Here is a 16126-nt window from a genome sequence, read left to right as displayed (position 1 = left end):
AAAAAATCTAAAAATCTTTTTTCCTTTTTTTTTTTTTGCATCGTTGGGCCTCCATACTTTCCTGTGTTTATGTTTACTCGCCTCCATGTCGTAAACAACAGACAAACGGCTTAAAAAAAAACAGGCAAACGGCTTCCTGTCTGTCCAGGAGAGGGGGCGGGGCTTCGCGGCTCATCAAGGTGTGGTCCAGGTTGTTTTGAGCAGCAGTTTCAGTCGAAGGATCTCAGGTGAAAACAGGAACAGGTGAGTTCCGAGCTCAGCGCGAGCGTCTGAAGTATTTTGCGTACTTTTTACACGGTTGTTGGGCAGAGTCCATTTAAAATTAAATATAAAAATCTATTTTGAGTTTTTTTGTGTGTTTCTTTTAGTTATTTTCCAGGTTCCTGTTTTTCAATTTTGTCTTGTTGTCGAATGTTTAATAGAATCTTTTGTGTCGTAAAACCAAGTTTTGTTTCTCTTTTTTTATTATTTTAAACAGATTATTATCCAGTAAATCCATCAGAAATGTCCAGACCCAAAGAAAGTCCTCCTCCCTACGAAGCAGGTGGTTCTTTGTAAGTTACTGTCTTTTTTCTATTCAAAATTTATTTGAAAAAAATGTCCTGTGGATGGATTTGTACGGAAGGTACAACGAGCAAAAATGTTAAAAAAAAACAACAATGAATGAACGAAACGGAAGTTTGATGAAAACCAGAGAAACGCTTTCAGTTTGTTTTATTGGTTTGTGAACTTGTACTTTTTTATTTTCATTTCATTTTCTAAGTAATTAAACCGTCTTTTGGTATTTTTTTTTATCACAGATTGAAATTCTTTATTCTGCGTTATATTTACAGTAACTGTGTCCCATTTTAAAAATCTCATCCTTTTTCTTCATGAAAATCCCTTTAGTCGTATTTATTTTATATTTCACGGCTCCATTTGGTTGAGAATATTGACTGATGGGTTTTTAATGAAAAAAATAATTTATCTTTTTACTCTTGTTTTTTCTTTAAATCTCCGAAAGATCTTTGTGAATTTATTGGCTAATTTCGATCATCGGCGTTCACTTTAGCGTTTGGTTTCTTTTGACGGATCCCAGTTTTTGAATTTTCGCCGTTTGCGTGTTGTTTTTCAGCATCGGCCCGGCTCAGCCGGCCTACTCCTACTACCCCGATGACGAGTTCCAGCACTTCTACCGCTGGTCGTCTCCGCCGGGCATCATCAAGATCATGGCCATCATCGTCATCGTCTTGTGCGTGGCCATATTCGCCTGCGTGGCGTCCTCGTTGGCTCATGACAGCCCCGGCGCCTTCTCCAGCATGGGTGGATACATGCCGGGATACGGCAGCGGCGGTTACGGCAGCAGCTATGGCGGCGGCAGCTACGGCGGCAGCAGCTACGGCGGTGGCTATGGGGGAGGCTCGTACGGCGGGATGTACGCTGATCCCCGACAGGGCAAAGGCTTCTTCATTGCTCTGGCAGTGATGGTCTTCATCTTTTCTCTGGTTGTCTTCATCATCATCGTGTCCCATCAGAGGTTGACGGAGAGCAGGAAGTTCTACCTGGCCACGGCGATCATCTGCGCCATTCTAGCGCTGCTGATGTTGATCGGCACCATAGTATACTTGATGGCCGTTAACCCAGCGGCCCAGGCCACCGGCTCCATTATGGGAAACCAAATAGCCAGCATGTGCGCTCCGTATCAACAGCAGCAGATGATGGGCCCGATGGTCAACCAGTACCTGTACTACTACTGCGTGGTGGAGCCGCATGAGGTGAACGCCGTCCCGTGACCTCCCTCCAACTTCCTTTCTGCTGCGTTCCCTTCTGAACGTCTCTGGTTCTTCTCGTTTCAGGCCGTTGCCGTCGTGTTCGGCTTCCTGGCCACCGCAGCCCTGATCATAATGGTCGTCTTTGCGGTGAAAACTCGCCAGAAAATCTCCAGCTTTGGAAAGAGCAACATTTTCTGGAAAAAAGTGAAGGATGTGGAAGAAGTGGCACCAGGTCAGGATGTAGAAGCCTGGGTAAGAAGCCGCCATCATCAGCGTATGGTCTGTACTGGGCTGTAGTGAGTCTCTACAGGGATCTTTGATTGATAGTAATCCATACCATCTGCACAGTGAAGTTATATAAGGAGGTTCTGTCACCTCAGCGCACTTTTGGTTCCTTCGGTTCGGTCCTGAACCGGATCAGGACGAGTCCTCGGATCAGAATTCCTGGAACGGGCCAGGAACAGTTGAAACGTAAAATGACACATTAAAGCTGGAACTTAAATCTGCTTTATTTTTTATTTGGTAGAAAAATGTACTCAAATGTGATTTGTTGAATTTAAAAACAGATCACATGACCCTCTGACCTCACAGGGAACACGATGACTCAGAAACAGAGTTACACTCGATCAGAAGATGATGTTTATCTGGGTGTAAAGGGACATTCACTCTGGCAAGCTTAGTCCAGGTTTGGTCAGGGTTTAGTCCTGGTTTGGTCTGGATTTAGTCCTGATCCTGGTTTGGTCTGGGTTTAGTCCTGATCCTGGTTTGGTCTGGGTTTAGTGCTGGTTTGGTCTGGGTTTAGTGCTGGTTTGGTCTGGGTTTAGTCCTGGTTTGGTCTGGGTTTAGTGCTGGTTTGGTCTGGGTTTAGTCCTGGTTTGGTCTGGGTTTAGTGCTGGTTTGGTCTGGGTTTAGTGCTGGTTTGGTCTGGGTTTAGTGCTGGTTTGGTCTGGGTTAAGTCCCGGTTTGGTCTGGGTTTAGTCCTGATTTGGTCTGGGTTTAGTGCTGGTTTGGTCTGGGTTTAGTCCTGGTTTGGTCTGGGTTTAGTCCTGGTTTGGTCTGGGTTTAGTGCTGGTTTGGTTAGGGTGTAGTGCTGGTTTGGTCTGGGTTTAGTCCTGGTTTGGTCTGGGTTTAGTCCTGGTTTGGTCTGGGTTTAGTGCTGGTTTGGTCTGGGTTTAGTGCTGGTTTGGTCTGGGTTTAGTGCTGGTTTGGTCTGGGTTTAGTCCCGGTTTGGTCTGGGTTTAGTGCTGGTTTGGTCTGGGTTTAGTCCCGGTTTGGTCTGGGTTTAGTGCTGGTTTGGTCTGGATTTGCTTTTGGTTTCCTCTGATGGTTCTGTTGGTCCGAAGGTTCCCCTGAATTCTAGTTTGGACCAAACATGAGAACCTTGGTCCGGTTCACCTCAGTGTGGACGCAGTCTGACATTCCAAAAAAAGGGGGAGAACTGAGGGGAGGAGGAGAACCAGAGGGAGGAGGTGCTGTTTGGAGGAGAACCAAACAGGCACAGAATGAATCTGAAGAAGTCTGGAAATGCATTCTGGGTAAAGGAGCAGAGAGGAGCAGGAGCTCCTTCTAACGGCTTTCTCTTTCCTGTGGTTTTGCCTTCACTCCTGGTTGTCATTTCCTGGCGGTTTGGTCCGGTTTGACCCGCCTCGGTCCGCTTCGGTCTCTGTTTGGTCATCTCTGTGTGAAACCAAGCAGGATAAGAGGTCCAACCGGGCGCTTCCTGCTGATTCAAAGCTGGAAACCTAAACCTAAAGGTAGACTCGTCCACAAATTCCTAGAAACTGGGGAAATTTTCCGGTGACTGAGGGTAAAATGTGCTGATGGGAAAGTTCGTGTTTGGCAGAAACCTGAGCTTTGAATCGGTTCCTTTTTTTCCGGCCAGTTTTGACTTCTCCAAACCGGTTCAACAGTTTGGTTCCCCAAACACTTCTGCACAGTGAAAGGTTCTGATTCTGTGGGATCAGGAACATTTTGTCCGCTGAACAAGAAGACAACTTTAAAGAGGCGAGGCTCTTCCTGAAGGCTTCTCCTGCAGAGGCACCTGCTCGGGATCAGCAGGGAAGTTCGTGTCACAAAGTGGTGAAACCGGTTTCAGAGCGGCGGGGGAAGGGCGGCGTGCAGCTACTTCCTTCTCTGGGTTTCAAGGTGTGGCTCTTGGATAACAGTTTCAGGCCGCCGAGCGGCTGGAGGTGAAACGCCGCAGCGTCTTCAGGAAAGAACATTCCTGACGGCGTTGGAAAGGAAATGCTCTCTGAGACGTTGTCGCCGCGCTGCAGGGGGCGGGGTCACGAGGAGTCGGGATGACATTGAGTTTCGTGAAGTTCTTAACACTGAGATAAATGAACCGCATCAACCGGTTGGACGAGTCCACGAAAGCCAGCTGCTAGCAGGGGAAGGCGTTTTCTGCTGCGGCGCCATTTCTGCCGACGGCGTGACTGCAGGGATGGGATTATTGCTGGGGGGCAGGAGGGGGCAAATGCAGCTGCAGTTAAGCACAAAATGCGTTTAATTGAAGCAAACAGAATCTTTCTTTTAATGACAGATTTTCAGCAAACCTGTGAAACAAACCCTAAACCCTTTAGATGGACTTTAAAGACGCCGGATGGCCGTTCAGCAGCACCGATACCAGAAAACGATGACGGGGACGCCTTTAAGGAGGAAAATAAAGTCATACAATTATGACAATAATTTAATTATGTATTATTATTGATAATGAAGTTGGTGTTGTCAGCCTCCGTCCACATTTCATTCTCACTAAATCCATCACTGCAGTCATTAACGGTACGGTCATAAAGCTATGGTTTATCATAGGAATCCATGTTCCCAGAATGCATTTGGACCTCTGTTCTCAGCAACGTTAACTCGACCAAAAAGGCCACCGTACCAGGTCATTATGGGATGTAATCAGAGTAAGAACGTAGCAACCATGACGATGAGACACAGCAACTCATTTGAAATGCGGTTTGGATTAGAACATCTTTTAACGTGATCCACATTACTTCTCTCTGTTTTTCTACATGTCATGAACATGAATCAGTGAACCTTCATTCCCGACGTCTCCATAGTAACCACCGTGCAGCACGCCTCCATCGTACCACAGCAAAAAGGGTTCAACCAGACCTTGATACAGACGTTCAAGTTGGTCAGAAAAATGTCAAGTTTGAATCAGCGAAAAGAACAAAGTAGTTTCTTTGCCCCGCCTTCAAAATGCCTGACCAATGACTGAAGAGATCTTTAGTCATGTGGTTGCGTTTACAAGCTTTGCCCTGTAACACAGTGGTCCGCCTGACGGTGGACGTGAGGTTCAGGACTCGATCCGGACCCGCAGACTTTTCCAGTCTGAATGCAGCCTCAGTATTTCAGTTTTTGTGAAACCAAAGCAGAAAACGCAGACGATGTGTTCTACGGGTCTCAAACTGAAACACGACATTGTTTTTTTGTTCGACTGCATTCTCTTAAATTATCGATTTAATATTTCTACGGTGATCCCAATACTCCGTTCTACGGAAGGGAGATTTTGAACTGCTTCTCTTTTTATTGGACTTTCTCAAAACATAAACTGTTTGCTGTTTTACATCATCCTTTCACTGATTCACACCTTAATCTACCAAATCCATTAACCCCCCCACCCCACCCCAAAAGAAGAAGAGTGTCTCTGAAGGCATTGAAAAACCTTGATTATGAACTGAACCAGGAAAAAACTTCAATTCCTCCAAAGGCTGCATTCCTTTTTATTCTTTTAGATATAAGTCATCCTTTCTAAAGGATCCCTGACAGCTGAGCCTTAGAAATGCCTTTTCCCTTTTGTTATGGTTATGGATTTTTCAGAAATATTCCCAATAAAAAAAACTTTGGATCCGGTGAGATCTGTCTAACTCTTCCCCAGAACGTTTGGATATGTTTGCACTCCCAAATACGGTGAAAGGGTCTTTTAGTTTCCATCTTTTGGGTCAATATCTGGTAAATCTTTGTTGTAATTTCTTTTTAGAGATTTTCTTTCCAGGCATTTAGTTTATGAACTTTCACATCAAACTCTGAAATGGTTCCTTTTTTTTTTACCATATTTTTCTTCAGAACTGAACATTCTGGTTTGTCGAATGTATTTTTTTTTTTTAACAAAACTCTAATCTTAATTTATAGAAATGTTTTTTTCTTTAGTTCATTTTCATTTTTAACTCCTTAAAGGACACCAGAATCTGCCAAATATATACAGTAAACCCTCTTTTTTCGCGGGGGTTACGTTCCAAAAAGACCCCGTGATAGGAAACCCTGAAGTAGAAACCTATTTTTTTTAAACAATTATTATACAATTAAATACTCTATTATACATTGAAAAGAAATAACAAACCATTTAACAGGCTCAAGCATTTGTTTCACAAATAAAGGTACTTTAGAAACGTTTTTTTCAACAAATAACTTCTGTACTTTACTGTCAAATAATAATAATAATTAATCATCTATGTGAACAGAAGGCTTCAAGTTGCAGAGATTAGCCCCGCCCACCGCGACCCAAGTAATTGGAATAAACAGGAGAAAATTTAAAATGATTATGAAAAAAAATACAAAGTACAAAGGAGGTGTCCGCTCTACCTGGGCTAAAAATGTTCTTCCCTCTAATCTGGCGATGTTATAGTCGTGGTTGAGACGTGTTCATATTTTCAGACCTTGATCCAATAATCAACAATCATCTGATGCTGCAGCCGGTGACTCGGCCCCTCCCACAGACACACACCTATGGCTCTGCTACATTCACCTCAAGTTCCAGCATTAAATGTTTGTCACTCCAGTCATAAATGCATCACAATATGAATTAGAATGATTGACTCAACAAGGAACAGCTTTTCTGTTTGGCTGCAAGTTGCCTGTTGATGAAACTTGTTTTATGACATTTTAAAAGCTAAAACGTCATCAAATTCTTAGTCATTTTTAAATGGCAAATAGATAAACAGACGTAGAAATATGAATAAATGGAAGTGTGTTTGCAAGCACTGATATGTCAGCGGTTCTTAGATTTCTTTTGTCTTTCATGAAGGTGAACGGTGCGTCGGGTCCCATGTCAGAAGCTGCTTTTTCCGCCTATCCAGAGAAACGGAGAGGTTCCAGCAATTATCTGGATGAAGAAAATATCTACGACAAACCTCCATCCATCGGCACCCCGCAGTGAGTATGCCGTCCTACCTCTACACTGGACAGACGCCGCAAAGTCCACCGCCTACTTTGACTCGAACGTGACTGCGCAAACGCATGCAGAAAAACTTCTGATGAGGAGAAACCTCATCAGAAGTTTTTTCTGCATGCGTTTGCGTGCCTCAGTGCGAGCTTACATGGGCCTGCTTCTGCGTAAGCCTGCATAAGCCTGGGTCTGCGCAAACCTGCATTAGCCTACGTCTGCACAAGCCTGTATTAGCCTCCGTCTGCGTGAGCCTGCTTCTGCACAAGCCTGGGTCTGCGCAAGCCTGAATTTGCAAGAGCTTGCGTCTACACCAGGCTGCATAAGGCCTGCATCTGCGGGAGCCTGCATCTGCGGGAGCCTGCGTCTGCGGGAGCCTGCATGAGCCTGCGTCTGCGCGAGCCGGGATTTGCAAGAGCTTGCGTCTGCGCGAGCCTTTCTGCCTGTGCCTGCGTGTGTACATTGTCAGCTGCAGTCTTTCTAAGTATTCTTCTCTTTTTGTCGCAGACCTTTCCTGGAAGAGCAAGCCCTGCAGAAAGCAGCTCCGTACAACAGTTCCTCTGAATTGGCAAGCTCATACGGACAACCTAAAAAGCCTCGCGCAGGTCGGCCACGCCGCAACAACGGACAGGACTACGACACCGATTACAACTCCTCTGGAGACGAGCTGGACGACGATGACTTTGACAGGTAAACGGAAGTCCTGTTTGTTCTGACGCGAGCCAAGCAAAGGGATTTACTGACGTCTTCTTCCCTCTGGCTCTTTTTTTTTTTTTTTAGTGAATATCCTCCAATAAAAAACGAGCAGGAGCGCAACGACTACAAGCGGGAGTTTGACCGAGACCATCAGGAGTACAAGAACCTGCAGGCGGACCTGGACAAAGTCAACAGGAGGCTGTCGGAACTGGACGAAGAGCTGGACCAGCTGGAGGAGGGAAGTCCACAGTTCCTGGTGAGAAAGAGCCTCTTTTCAGTTGACGACACATTGATGGTGGGAGACGATAAAACAGCAGATGCTTCCTATAAATGATTATGGAGGAACTTTGCTACCATGTTGATATTTCCTGCGTGCCCCGTACGGGTTTGACCATTTTTCACCTCCAGACCTGTGAGGACAGCTGGTTTGATTTGATTTGTTTTAGATGAACATTTGAGAAAAAACCTGACCGTGTCATTTTAAAAGTATCAATGATAAGGGCGTTAAAAAATGCAGAATTTCTATTAAGAGTTTCTCGTATTAACCCTTTAACATGTGGCCAGCGACACCAAAATAACACGGGCTCTTTGACATAAACGTCATGTGATCAGGGTGAAACAGCTGATTCTGACGCAGAGAATCCTGACTTTGCTCCGAGACGAAAACGGCACAGAGCGGCTTTTCTCCACTGCAGACGGTGTTGGAATTATGCAAATTGCGTAAACGGCTGAAGAGTTTCGGTAGTCGAGAGAATGTCGACACTGCAGCCGTAACAGGATTCAGAAACTCTGGACACGAGGACAAACGGATTCTGTTTGTGGTCAGGCTGCTGTGCTGAACCCAAACAGTCTGTCTGTGTTCAGCTACGCCTCATTTCACAACAAAACACCGCCTCATACCTGTGTGTGTGTTTGTGTGTGTGTGTGCGTGCCTGTGCGTGGGGGGGGGTTCAGACAGGAGTCTGTTCATCAGCGGTCGCACCTTCTGATTTACCTTTTTCTTTTAACAGGATGCCATGGATGAGTATAACGCCGTCAAGAGCTCCAAGAAGGTTTGTGTCTTTATCTGTCCCTTTGAAAACATTCTTTGTCAGTTACCATGGTGACTTATTACAAGCCTCGATTTTCTGAGGAAGGTGACACCTGAATTCCTAGAATTCTCTGCTGTTGTAGTAACCTCGAGGTGTTTTCGCTTCCCTGACTTGGCTGACCCCGCCCCCCTTCCCACAGACTCCAGATTACCTGGTGAAGAAGCGCAGGTGTAAATACCTGAAGGCCAAGCTCAGCCACATCAAGAAGATGGTCAGCGATTATGACCGCAGAGGCTGAAGGAGCCTTGGATCAACCTGCGCGCGCCCGAGGACAAAAAAGGATCCCGATGGCCGGGAAAGTGAGGAAACGGCGCCCTCTGCAGGATGGAATCAACATAACAGGCATGACGGCTGTTTCAGAGGCGGAGGAACCAACCTGCCGCGTGCTCTGCTTCTGTCAGGAATGTTGCATATATTTATTTGTCTAATGTGAAGCTGATGCGGCGTGAACATAAAGTGTGTGGAAGGTTTTAGCTGAGGGAAATCATTCTTTAATTCTCCTTTTTAATCTGCAGTTTTTACTGTAAACATGAGGGTAATGCCGATGTTTCACCAGTGTTTGTTTTTTTATGCAACATACACACTTAAAGGTACATTTTTGAAAATCAATGGCAGTGATGATCTTTACTGACTTTTCATGAATTTTTTGTAATAAATGAATCATTTAAGGACTTTAAAATCATTGAGAGTCATTCTTTGGAGTTTTGACGTTGTTGTCAAATGATGTAATTTACCTCCAAACTAAAAAAAAAGTATTTTTCTCCAATACTTTTTTTTTTTTTCATTGTTCGGGGTCGGTACTTTTCTCCAGCAGAAACTGGAGCATTAAAAACCCACTGTGACTTTCCTGACAAAAATACAAATCTTTACCGTTTCAAAGGCTTTTGTGACCCATTTATTATTTTAAGGGAAAAATGTCTTTGAACAAATAAAAAAAAAAGCATAAAGTCTTTAAGGTTTTAGGTGTCGTTTCAGCACAATTACAGAAAAGCTTAGTAATAATGTAAAAAAATGATTTATTGTGCACCCTAAGAATATTCTAAACAAATCTACAAAAATATCCAAAAGAACGAATCAACAAAAGCAAAACGGGCAAAAAAAAGGATATATTTTCTTCTGCTCCTCCTGGACCGGCTGAAAATCTGAACGAGGTGTTAATTTAATGGAAAAAGGGGCTTGGAAGACACCTCTTCGTGCTTTTAAAGTCATGCCAGAAAGCTCAATTAGCTGAAAGAAAAAACGTTTAAGAGTTAGTAAAAAAAAAAGATATGATTGACAGATTAAAGTAAATGCAGCTCAAGTGAAATTTAAAGAATTGACGCTGAGTCAGCGGATAATTGTTCGTTTTTCTTACGAATGGTCAAGAATCTGAGCAATCATTTAACTGTTAAATCTATCAATTCTGATTCAGGCTGAACTGTTTGCTTCCAACTAAAAAGAAACTGTATGAGAGCTAAATTCACTGCTGCTATAGTATAAAGACCTTCAGGGCCAGATTCACACTTTTCAGGGCCCGGGCTTTTATCAGTGCCCCACTGCCTGCTGAAGGTACATAAAAAGCATTGTCAATAAATTATTTGTGGATCTAAAAATGTATCTTTAAAGTTTTAGAAAAGTATTTAAAAAATCATTAAAGAGGCCAGAAACCTTTGGGGTGTTTTTTTCTAAAAAAGTTATGAGCATCACCCAAGGCACACTGGTATGCCGTTAGATGTAGTCAGGTGTGCCGTGAGAAATGACCCATTTTCACTGATCCTGAAACATTTCCCTTCTCCAGGATTTCAGCTCTGTGTTCATCCAAACAGGTCCTGATAAAACACTGAGGAGTTAGGAATATGAAAGATGGTTAAATACCTTTTTCTTTGTGTTTATTTGATTCTATTAAAGACACTTTGATTAGAATGACGGTACCGCGATTTAGCCGCAGCTTCAGCTCTGTCAGTCTAACCAATCAGAAGTGGTTAAAGTCTTCACTTCCCTGTTCTAAAGTCTCAGTTCCAACAAAAATACCAGCTAAAGCTCGTCTTTAGCGGTGCAGCTTTCCGCGGGATCCGGGGTCAGACCGTGGAACAAGAAAATGGATTTCTCTACTTGTAGGACGTTGAATATTGTATTTTTTTGCAGCTGTTTAATTTCTGATTTTCTCTGGAACAAAGAGTTCTCTTACTTCATAACACAAAGCTAGTTTTACTTTTTGACAGTTACACAAATACAACAACATTAACCTTTCTGGTTGCTTATGGTTCAGACATACAGATTTATTTTTCTTTTTGGTGCCTTTAACATGCAGCTGAACTCTCACAGTTACAAATTCTGCTGTTATTGTTAGCTTCCCCCCCTCCCCCCCCCCTTCAGTTTTTGGGTTGTGTGTTTGTATTTGGTTGTTGCTTTTCACGGTTTTTGTTTTGTTTGAGTTTCGTCTGCGTATAAAAGTCGAAAACTTCAGGACTTCTCTCTTTTTTGTACCCATCTCTCCCCGCTGATGTTCTTAAACAAACTTTACAGAGACCGGACTGGTTCTGGAGGACCGGATGTGTGGCTGATTCTGGACAGAAGGTGTGTGTTTTTTATGAGGCTTTTCGAATAGATGAAGAATAAGTACCTTTAACAAACTAGCTTCAGGTATAAAGTATAGTTTGCCAAAGGGTCCTTGGGTAAGACACTAAAATTGCTCCTGGTGGTTGTAGGTTGAGACCATCAGTGTCTGGATGGGGCTGTTAAGCACTTTGGACCTTAAAGGACGGTGCTATAGAAGCAGATGGCGTTTACCGTTTACCACATGCTTTCCGTGACGCGTTAGATTTTCCTCTGATGCTGCACCAAGAATGTCAAACGCTGCTGCAGCGACTTTCAGACTGGACGAGGCGCACAGAAATACATCAATACTGTGTGACCACCAAAGTCTTTATTTTTTATTTTTGAACAAACAAATATGTAACAACCACAAAACCTCTTCCTAAAGTTTCCAAAATCATTTCAGGCAAGCCTGACAAATTAAGCGCTCAACAGTGAATACCAGGACCCGCCCACCCTCTCCATACGTCACAAAAAACCCTGCAGGTGAACAGGTACACCACGTCAAAGTCTCCTCCTGATCATGTGACTTTGCCAAACACCCAATTTGCTTTCTAATCTCAATGTTCACACGAAAGTGAAACGTCTGGCCGCTTTTTAAAGTCAAACTGGGCTCCTGTTGAGTTTCTGGAGGAAAAATGATTCCTGAAAGATGCTGAAAATGGAAAAAAGCAACAGCAAAGCCACAGATTTCTTCCATTTGCAGCAATTTGTGGAATTAAAAGGACTTTCCCAGCTCAGTCGTGGTGGGTTTGGTTCCTCGGTACTGCTGCAGGTCAGACGGAGCTTTTGAACTGTTCCGTCTGCATGGAGTGTCTCCTCAGGAGCGTCCTCCGGGTCAGATCTCTGGGCTGTCCCGGTGGAGCGGAGGGCAGGAACCCTCTCTGGATGGACTCTTTTTCGTAGATGTTTGACCCAGGGATGGCACTGAGAACATTGAGGCTGGGGGTGTTGATCAAAGGGGGCAGGGACCGAGGTCTGGCCTGGAGGTTTCGGTCCAGTAAGAAGGTCCCAGAGCCTCTGCGCTCGTGTCCAAACAGGACTCTCTTGTTGTGGGTGGACAGCGCCTCTCTGGAGCCCAGCGTGCTGGAGCAGCGTAAAGGCGCCAGCTTCTTTCCGTTCGGTGAATCTCTGGTTCTCTGCTCCTCTGGCAGGTTCAGAACATCTCGGGCTAGCTGGGGATCAGAGCTGTAGATATCTGCTCCAAGCTGACGCTTCTGGACTACACTACAAAGACTTGATGAGGCGTGAGGAGCAGTGTCCAGCTTTTTACCGCCCAAAAGACTGGAGGAAGAGTGGACTGAATATGCAGCGAGGACTTCAGAATTCAGATTGGGGTGAGAGGCAGAGTGGGACGACAGCAGGCCAGGTACCGCGATCTTTTGTGTACAGTCCATTTTGTCATCACCTTTCCACCATTTTTGGCATTCAGAGTTTGTGTTGAAGTTCTGGTCCAGTTTGGGAACTCGGACAGAGACATCCTCAGTGTGGCTGAGGCCCGTGTGAGGCTGCTGGCTGATCGATGCTGGGATCTTCAGCCAGGGCTCAGAGTTCAGCCTCAGCAGGTGCTGCGGTTGTCCGCTGGCTGCTGCTTGACCCAGCCCCCGATGGCGGGACGGGGAACACGGGTGGGAGTTTACCCGACAGATCTGCTCGTCTTTAAAGGTAAAGATGGGTGTGGACAATGAGCCCGATGGCGAGGTGAGGAGCTGGATTTCCGATGGAGAGGTGGGAGCGGTCAGCAGGAATCTGTGGCTCTGATTTGCCGGATCGGTGGGGGGGATGCTGAGGTACTGCTTCGCTTTTGTTTGGGATTTAGTCTGGTTTGGGATTTTGTCGGTGGTGATGATGATCACCTCTTTCCCTTTGGCTTTGCACGAGTCCAGCAGCAGCTTCAGCACCTTCCAGTCTCCAGCCGTGACCGCGTCGACCAGAGCCGATGATCCCGACCGGTCCTGCAGGCTGACGTCGGCCCCGTTGTCCAGGAGCAGGGACACCACCTCGGGCCCGGCCTGCTCCCTGCAGGCGTGCATGAGCGCAGACCGCCCCTCAGTGTCTTGGATGTTGGGGTCGGCGCCTTTCTCCAGAAGAAACTGGATGAGCTTGACCCGGCTGGCGCTCTGGGAATCAGCGTATCTGGTCCTGCAGGCCACCATCAGCGGTGTGTGACCTTGACCGTCGCTCTCATTGATGTAAGCTCCTCCCTCCAAGAGCAGGCGAGTGAGCCTCAGCCGGCGGAGGAAAACCGCTCTCAACAGCGGATTGGCTGAGTCTGCGGCGACACCTGGAAGGTAGGCTTCGCCTTCCATCACTCCCAGTCCCAGATGGTGAGTTCAGACGTCTGTAAAATATGAAGGAAAGACTTTTACAGGATGAACCACACGCCTTTCCACAGATACATTTACAATCCCAGAAGCAGTTCATCTGATCATCTTTATGGAGTGGAAATATTTCTGTCATAATGTGTGAAGTGTTCATTTTTTACATATAACCTGTTTATTGACTCTTTATATATATATATATATATATATATATATACATATATATATATATATATATATATATATATATATATATATATATATATATATATATATATATATATATATATATATAAAAGAGAATTATCAAGAACATCAGAGCAAGAATGGTTCTTCTGACCAATTGTCAGAAGTCAGAGCTATGTCTCCCCCTCTGGTCAAAGACAGGAACTGTTTCCAGAGTACTGAATGCACTTCATCTCCCAGCAACCCCAGCACACAGCTTCTGGATTCCTCATACCTGACTTTCATTTGCAAAGCACTCACTGTCTACTTAAACACCGAACTAAGCCTCACTCAGTGTGCCACTCTGCCTTCATTACAAAGTGTTTTATCTGGACCTGATCTTCTGTCTCCTTATTCTATTTGCCTGCCGCCTGCCCCGACTCTCACCTGGATCCTGACTACCTTGTCTCTTCTCTGATGATCTCATGTCTGGTATCGACCCTTGTCTGCCTGACCCTGATTTAGCTCTGTAGACTTTTAGCTGTTTTAATAACCCTGCTGCATTTGGATCCAGCCGTCTGCCTGTTCTTGTGACACCAATAGAATGAGTGAGTATCAGCTGTTTATTTCTCTGTAGAACTCAATGGGATTTTGGCTTCTTGGAGCCACTTCCTGTTTGGAACACCAAGGGTAGGGGCCCCTCAGTCCAGGTCTCAGACACGGTCAGTGATCATGACCACAGGTGAGGAGAAAAGAAACATGGACGGAAAAGTGAATCTCTTCCATCCTTCCCTTTTCTTATTCCAGCTGCTTCACTCTGGACTGTAAACCTCCCAGAGTCCACATAAGGTCCTGGTTTGATGTCAACAGAACATCATCTGCAAAAAGCAGGTTCAGCACAGACCAAAGTCCTGCTGTGGTTTTACAAAGACCAGCCGGCCTAGTGCGGGGCTCGGACCCCAGATTCCCAGAGCACTGTAAGGGACAAGACCACGGTTCCTCCATCAGTAGTTACCATCACCAAGTATGAGTGAATAAAGGACACACTGTAAGCGCTTTGAGCGTCTGGAAAAGCGCAGATGAATCCAATCCATTAAAACAGTGGCTAAAAAAAAAAGAAAAATTAGACAAAAAAACAATAAAATAAAATAGAAATAGCGGCCAACTTTGACCCCTGGCTTCTCTGCTTGTCTTTCTATGAAATGGGCAAACAAATACTGAAGCTCACAATAGCGTCCACATTTCCCTTCCTTTCTGCTTCACCTGAATGCAGCAAACTGGACCCATGTTCTGCACCTGAACCCACTAACACTGTGTGTGTGTGTGGTGCGTGTGTGTCAGTACTGTTGGTAAATGATGAAAACCGTTACACAACGTGGCTCAAACTTCATGAAATGAGTCTGACTGATGGAAACAAAAATCCTCTTGGTTCCGCTCTGCAGGAGCAGAACCCTCACCAAACAAGACTCAACCTTGCTGACGGTTCTGTCACTCACCGGCTTGCGGGCCGTCAGGTTCGGCTGCGTGCTGCAGACATGGACCTGCTGTTCCGGCGACGGATGGAGGATGCTGGCGTGCCTCAGCGCCGCTCTGCGTCTGCTGCTCGGACAAAGAAAGTGGTGAGAAAGAGTTGTGGGGCTTGTCGTCAGGCAGGACTGAGGTGGTTAATCCATCAGGAGCTCCAGACACTCAGGGACGGTTCCCACAGAGGAACGCAGGAGGTGAAGCTCTATGGCAACCCGGCAGTGGAGCCCATCGGATTTGTCTTTTCAATAACGTTGCTCTGATTCATCAAGAGCTTATTAATTGTACAACTCACCACGCAGCACTTCTTTTGGTTCCACGCAGAAAGGGAAATCAGTTCGTCCACCTTATCAATGACATCTCCATGGCAACCATCAAGGAGGCCAAATGACGGCGCGCGTTGTAACAGCGCTGGAGGAAGTGTTTCTGTGTGTGAGTGTGTGGGTGTGAGTGTTCAACCCGGTCTCATCCTAAAATGTGTAGTAGCTACATTTGTCCACATGGAAATGCGTGAGAGTTTTACAAAAACGCCCCCTAAACTGTGAGGGGGATACGTTTCATTTTTCTATTCATTTTCTACGAGCCTTCTCAGGATCACGTGACTTTGGAGGTTTGGCCTGCCGTGAGCAAAAAACATGGCGGATGCACGTTCATTTTTCGGTGGAATATCCCATAAAACAAGATATTTTGAGGACTAATTTTTATTTTGACAACATTTCTAGTGAGAAATATACCATTTTCTTTTAAAATATGCTTTCATTTTGGACATACAGTTTGTAGTTTGCTTGTTTCGTTCAACTTTTTCTCCCAAAGGCTCTGTTACGTTGGAGAAAC

General features: G+C 45.1%; 2 protein-coding genes across 5 annotated transcripts in view; one reads left to right on the top strand and one right to left on the bottom strand.

Moving 5' to 3' along the window:
- The first annotated feature begins 50 nt into the window (after positions 1 to 50).
- oclna (occludin a) lies at positions 51 to 9387 on the top strand. Its single transcript, XM_004074457.5, has 9 exons — positions 51 to 243; positions 479 to 554; positions 1115 to 1754; positions 1836 to 2003; positions 6784 to 6911; positions 7429 to 7611; positions 7702 to 7873; positions 8628 to 8669; positions 8848 to 9387. Exons 2-9 carry the CDS (start codon positions 505 to 507, stop codon positions 8944 to 8946), a joined length of 1482 nt encoding a protein of 493 aa, XP_004074505.1. The 5' UTR covers positions 51 to 243; positions 479 to 504; the 3' UTR covers positions 8947 to 9387.
- Positions 9388 to 11594: 2207 nt separating this feature from the next.
- Positions 11595 to 16126, bottom strand: part of ankrd34ba (ankyrin repeat domain 34Ba) — a 32160-nt gene continuing 27628 nt past the window's right edge. For 3 of the 4 annotated variants that reach the window (XM_078955709.1, XM_078955711.1, XM_078955710.1), the window contains 2 exons: positions 15265 to 15367; positions 11595 to 13623 (listed from right to left, as the gene is read on the bottom strand). In XM_078955709.1, coding sequence (XP_078811835.1) covers positions 12059 to 13591 — 1533 coding nt within the window. In that variant the 5' untranslated portion in view covers positions 13592 to 13623; positions 15265 to 15367 and the 3' untranslated portion in view covers positions 11595 to 12058. Of the gene's footprint in view, positions 13624 to 15264; positions 15368 to 15587; positions 15728 to 16126 lie in introns of those variants that run through there. The other variant, XM_011481403.3, reaches the window with a different exon arrangement.

The sequence above is a fragment of the Oryzias latipes genome, chromosome 12, assembly GCF_053564925.1.
Source record: "Oryzias latipes strain Hd-rR chromosome 12, Olatipes_Hd-rR_3.1".
NCBI classification, from domain to species: domain Eukaryota; kingdom Metazoa; phylum Chordata; class Actinopteri; order Beloniformes; family Adrianichthyidae; genus Oryzias; species Oryzias latipes.
The sequence above is the reverse complement of the archived record's forward strand: the minus strand, read 5'-3'. Positions and strand labels throughout refer to the sequence as shown.

What these genes read in the sequence shown, in the direction of transcription:
- oclna (XM_004074457.5), top strand. Translation starts at nt 505, where the DNA reads ATGTCCAGACCCAAAGAAAGTCCTCCTCCCTACGAAGCAGGTGGTTCT. An exon ending in TACGAAGCAGGTGGTTCTTT is followed by an intron (nt 555 to 1,114) that starts GTAAGTTACTGT and finishes GTTGTTTTTCAG; the next exon opens with CATCGGCCCGGCTCAGCCGG. An exon ending in GCGTGGTGGAGCCGCATGAG is followed by an intron (nt 1,755 to 1,835) that starts GTGAACGCCGTC and finishes TTCTCGTTTCAG; the next exon opens with GCCGTTGCCGTCGTGTTCGG.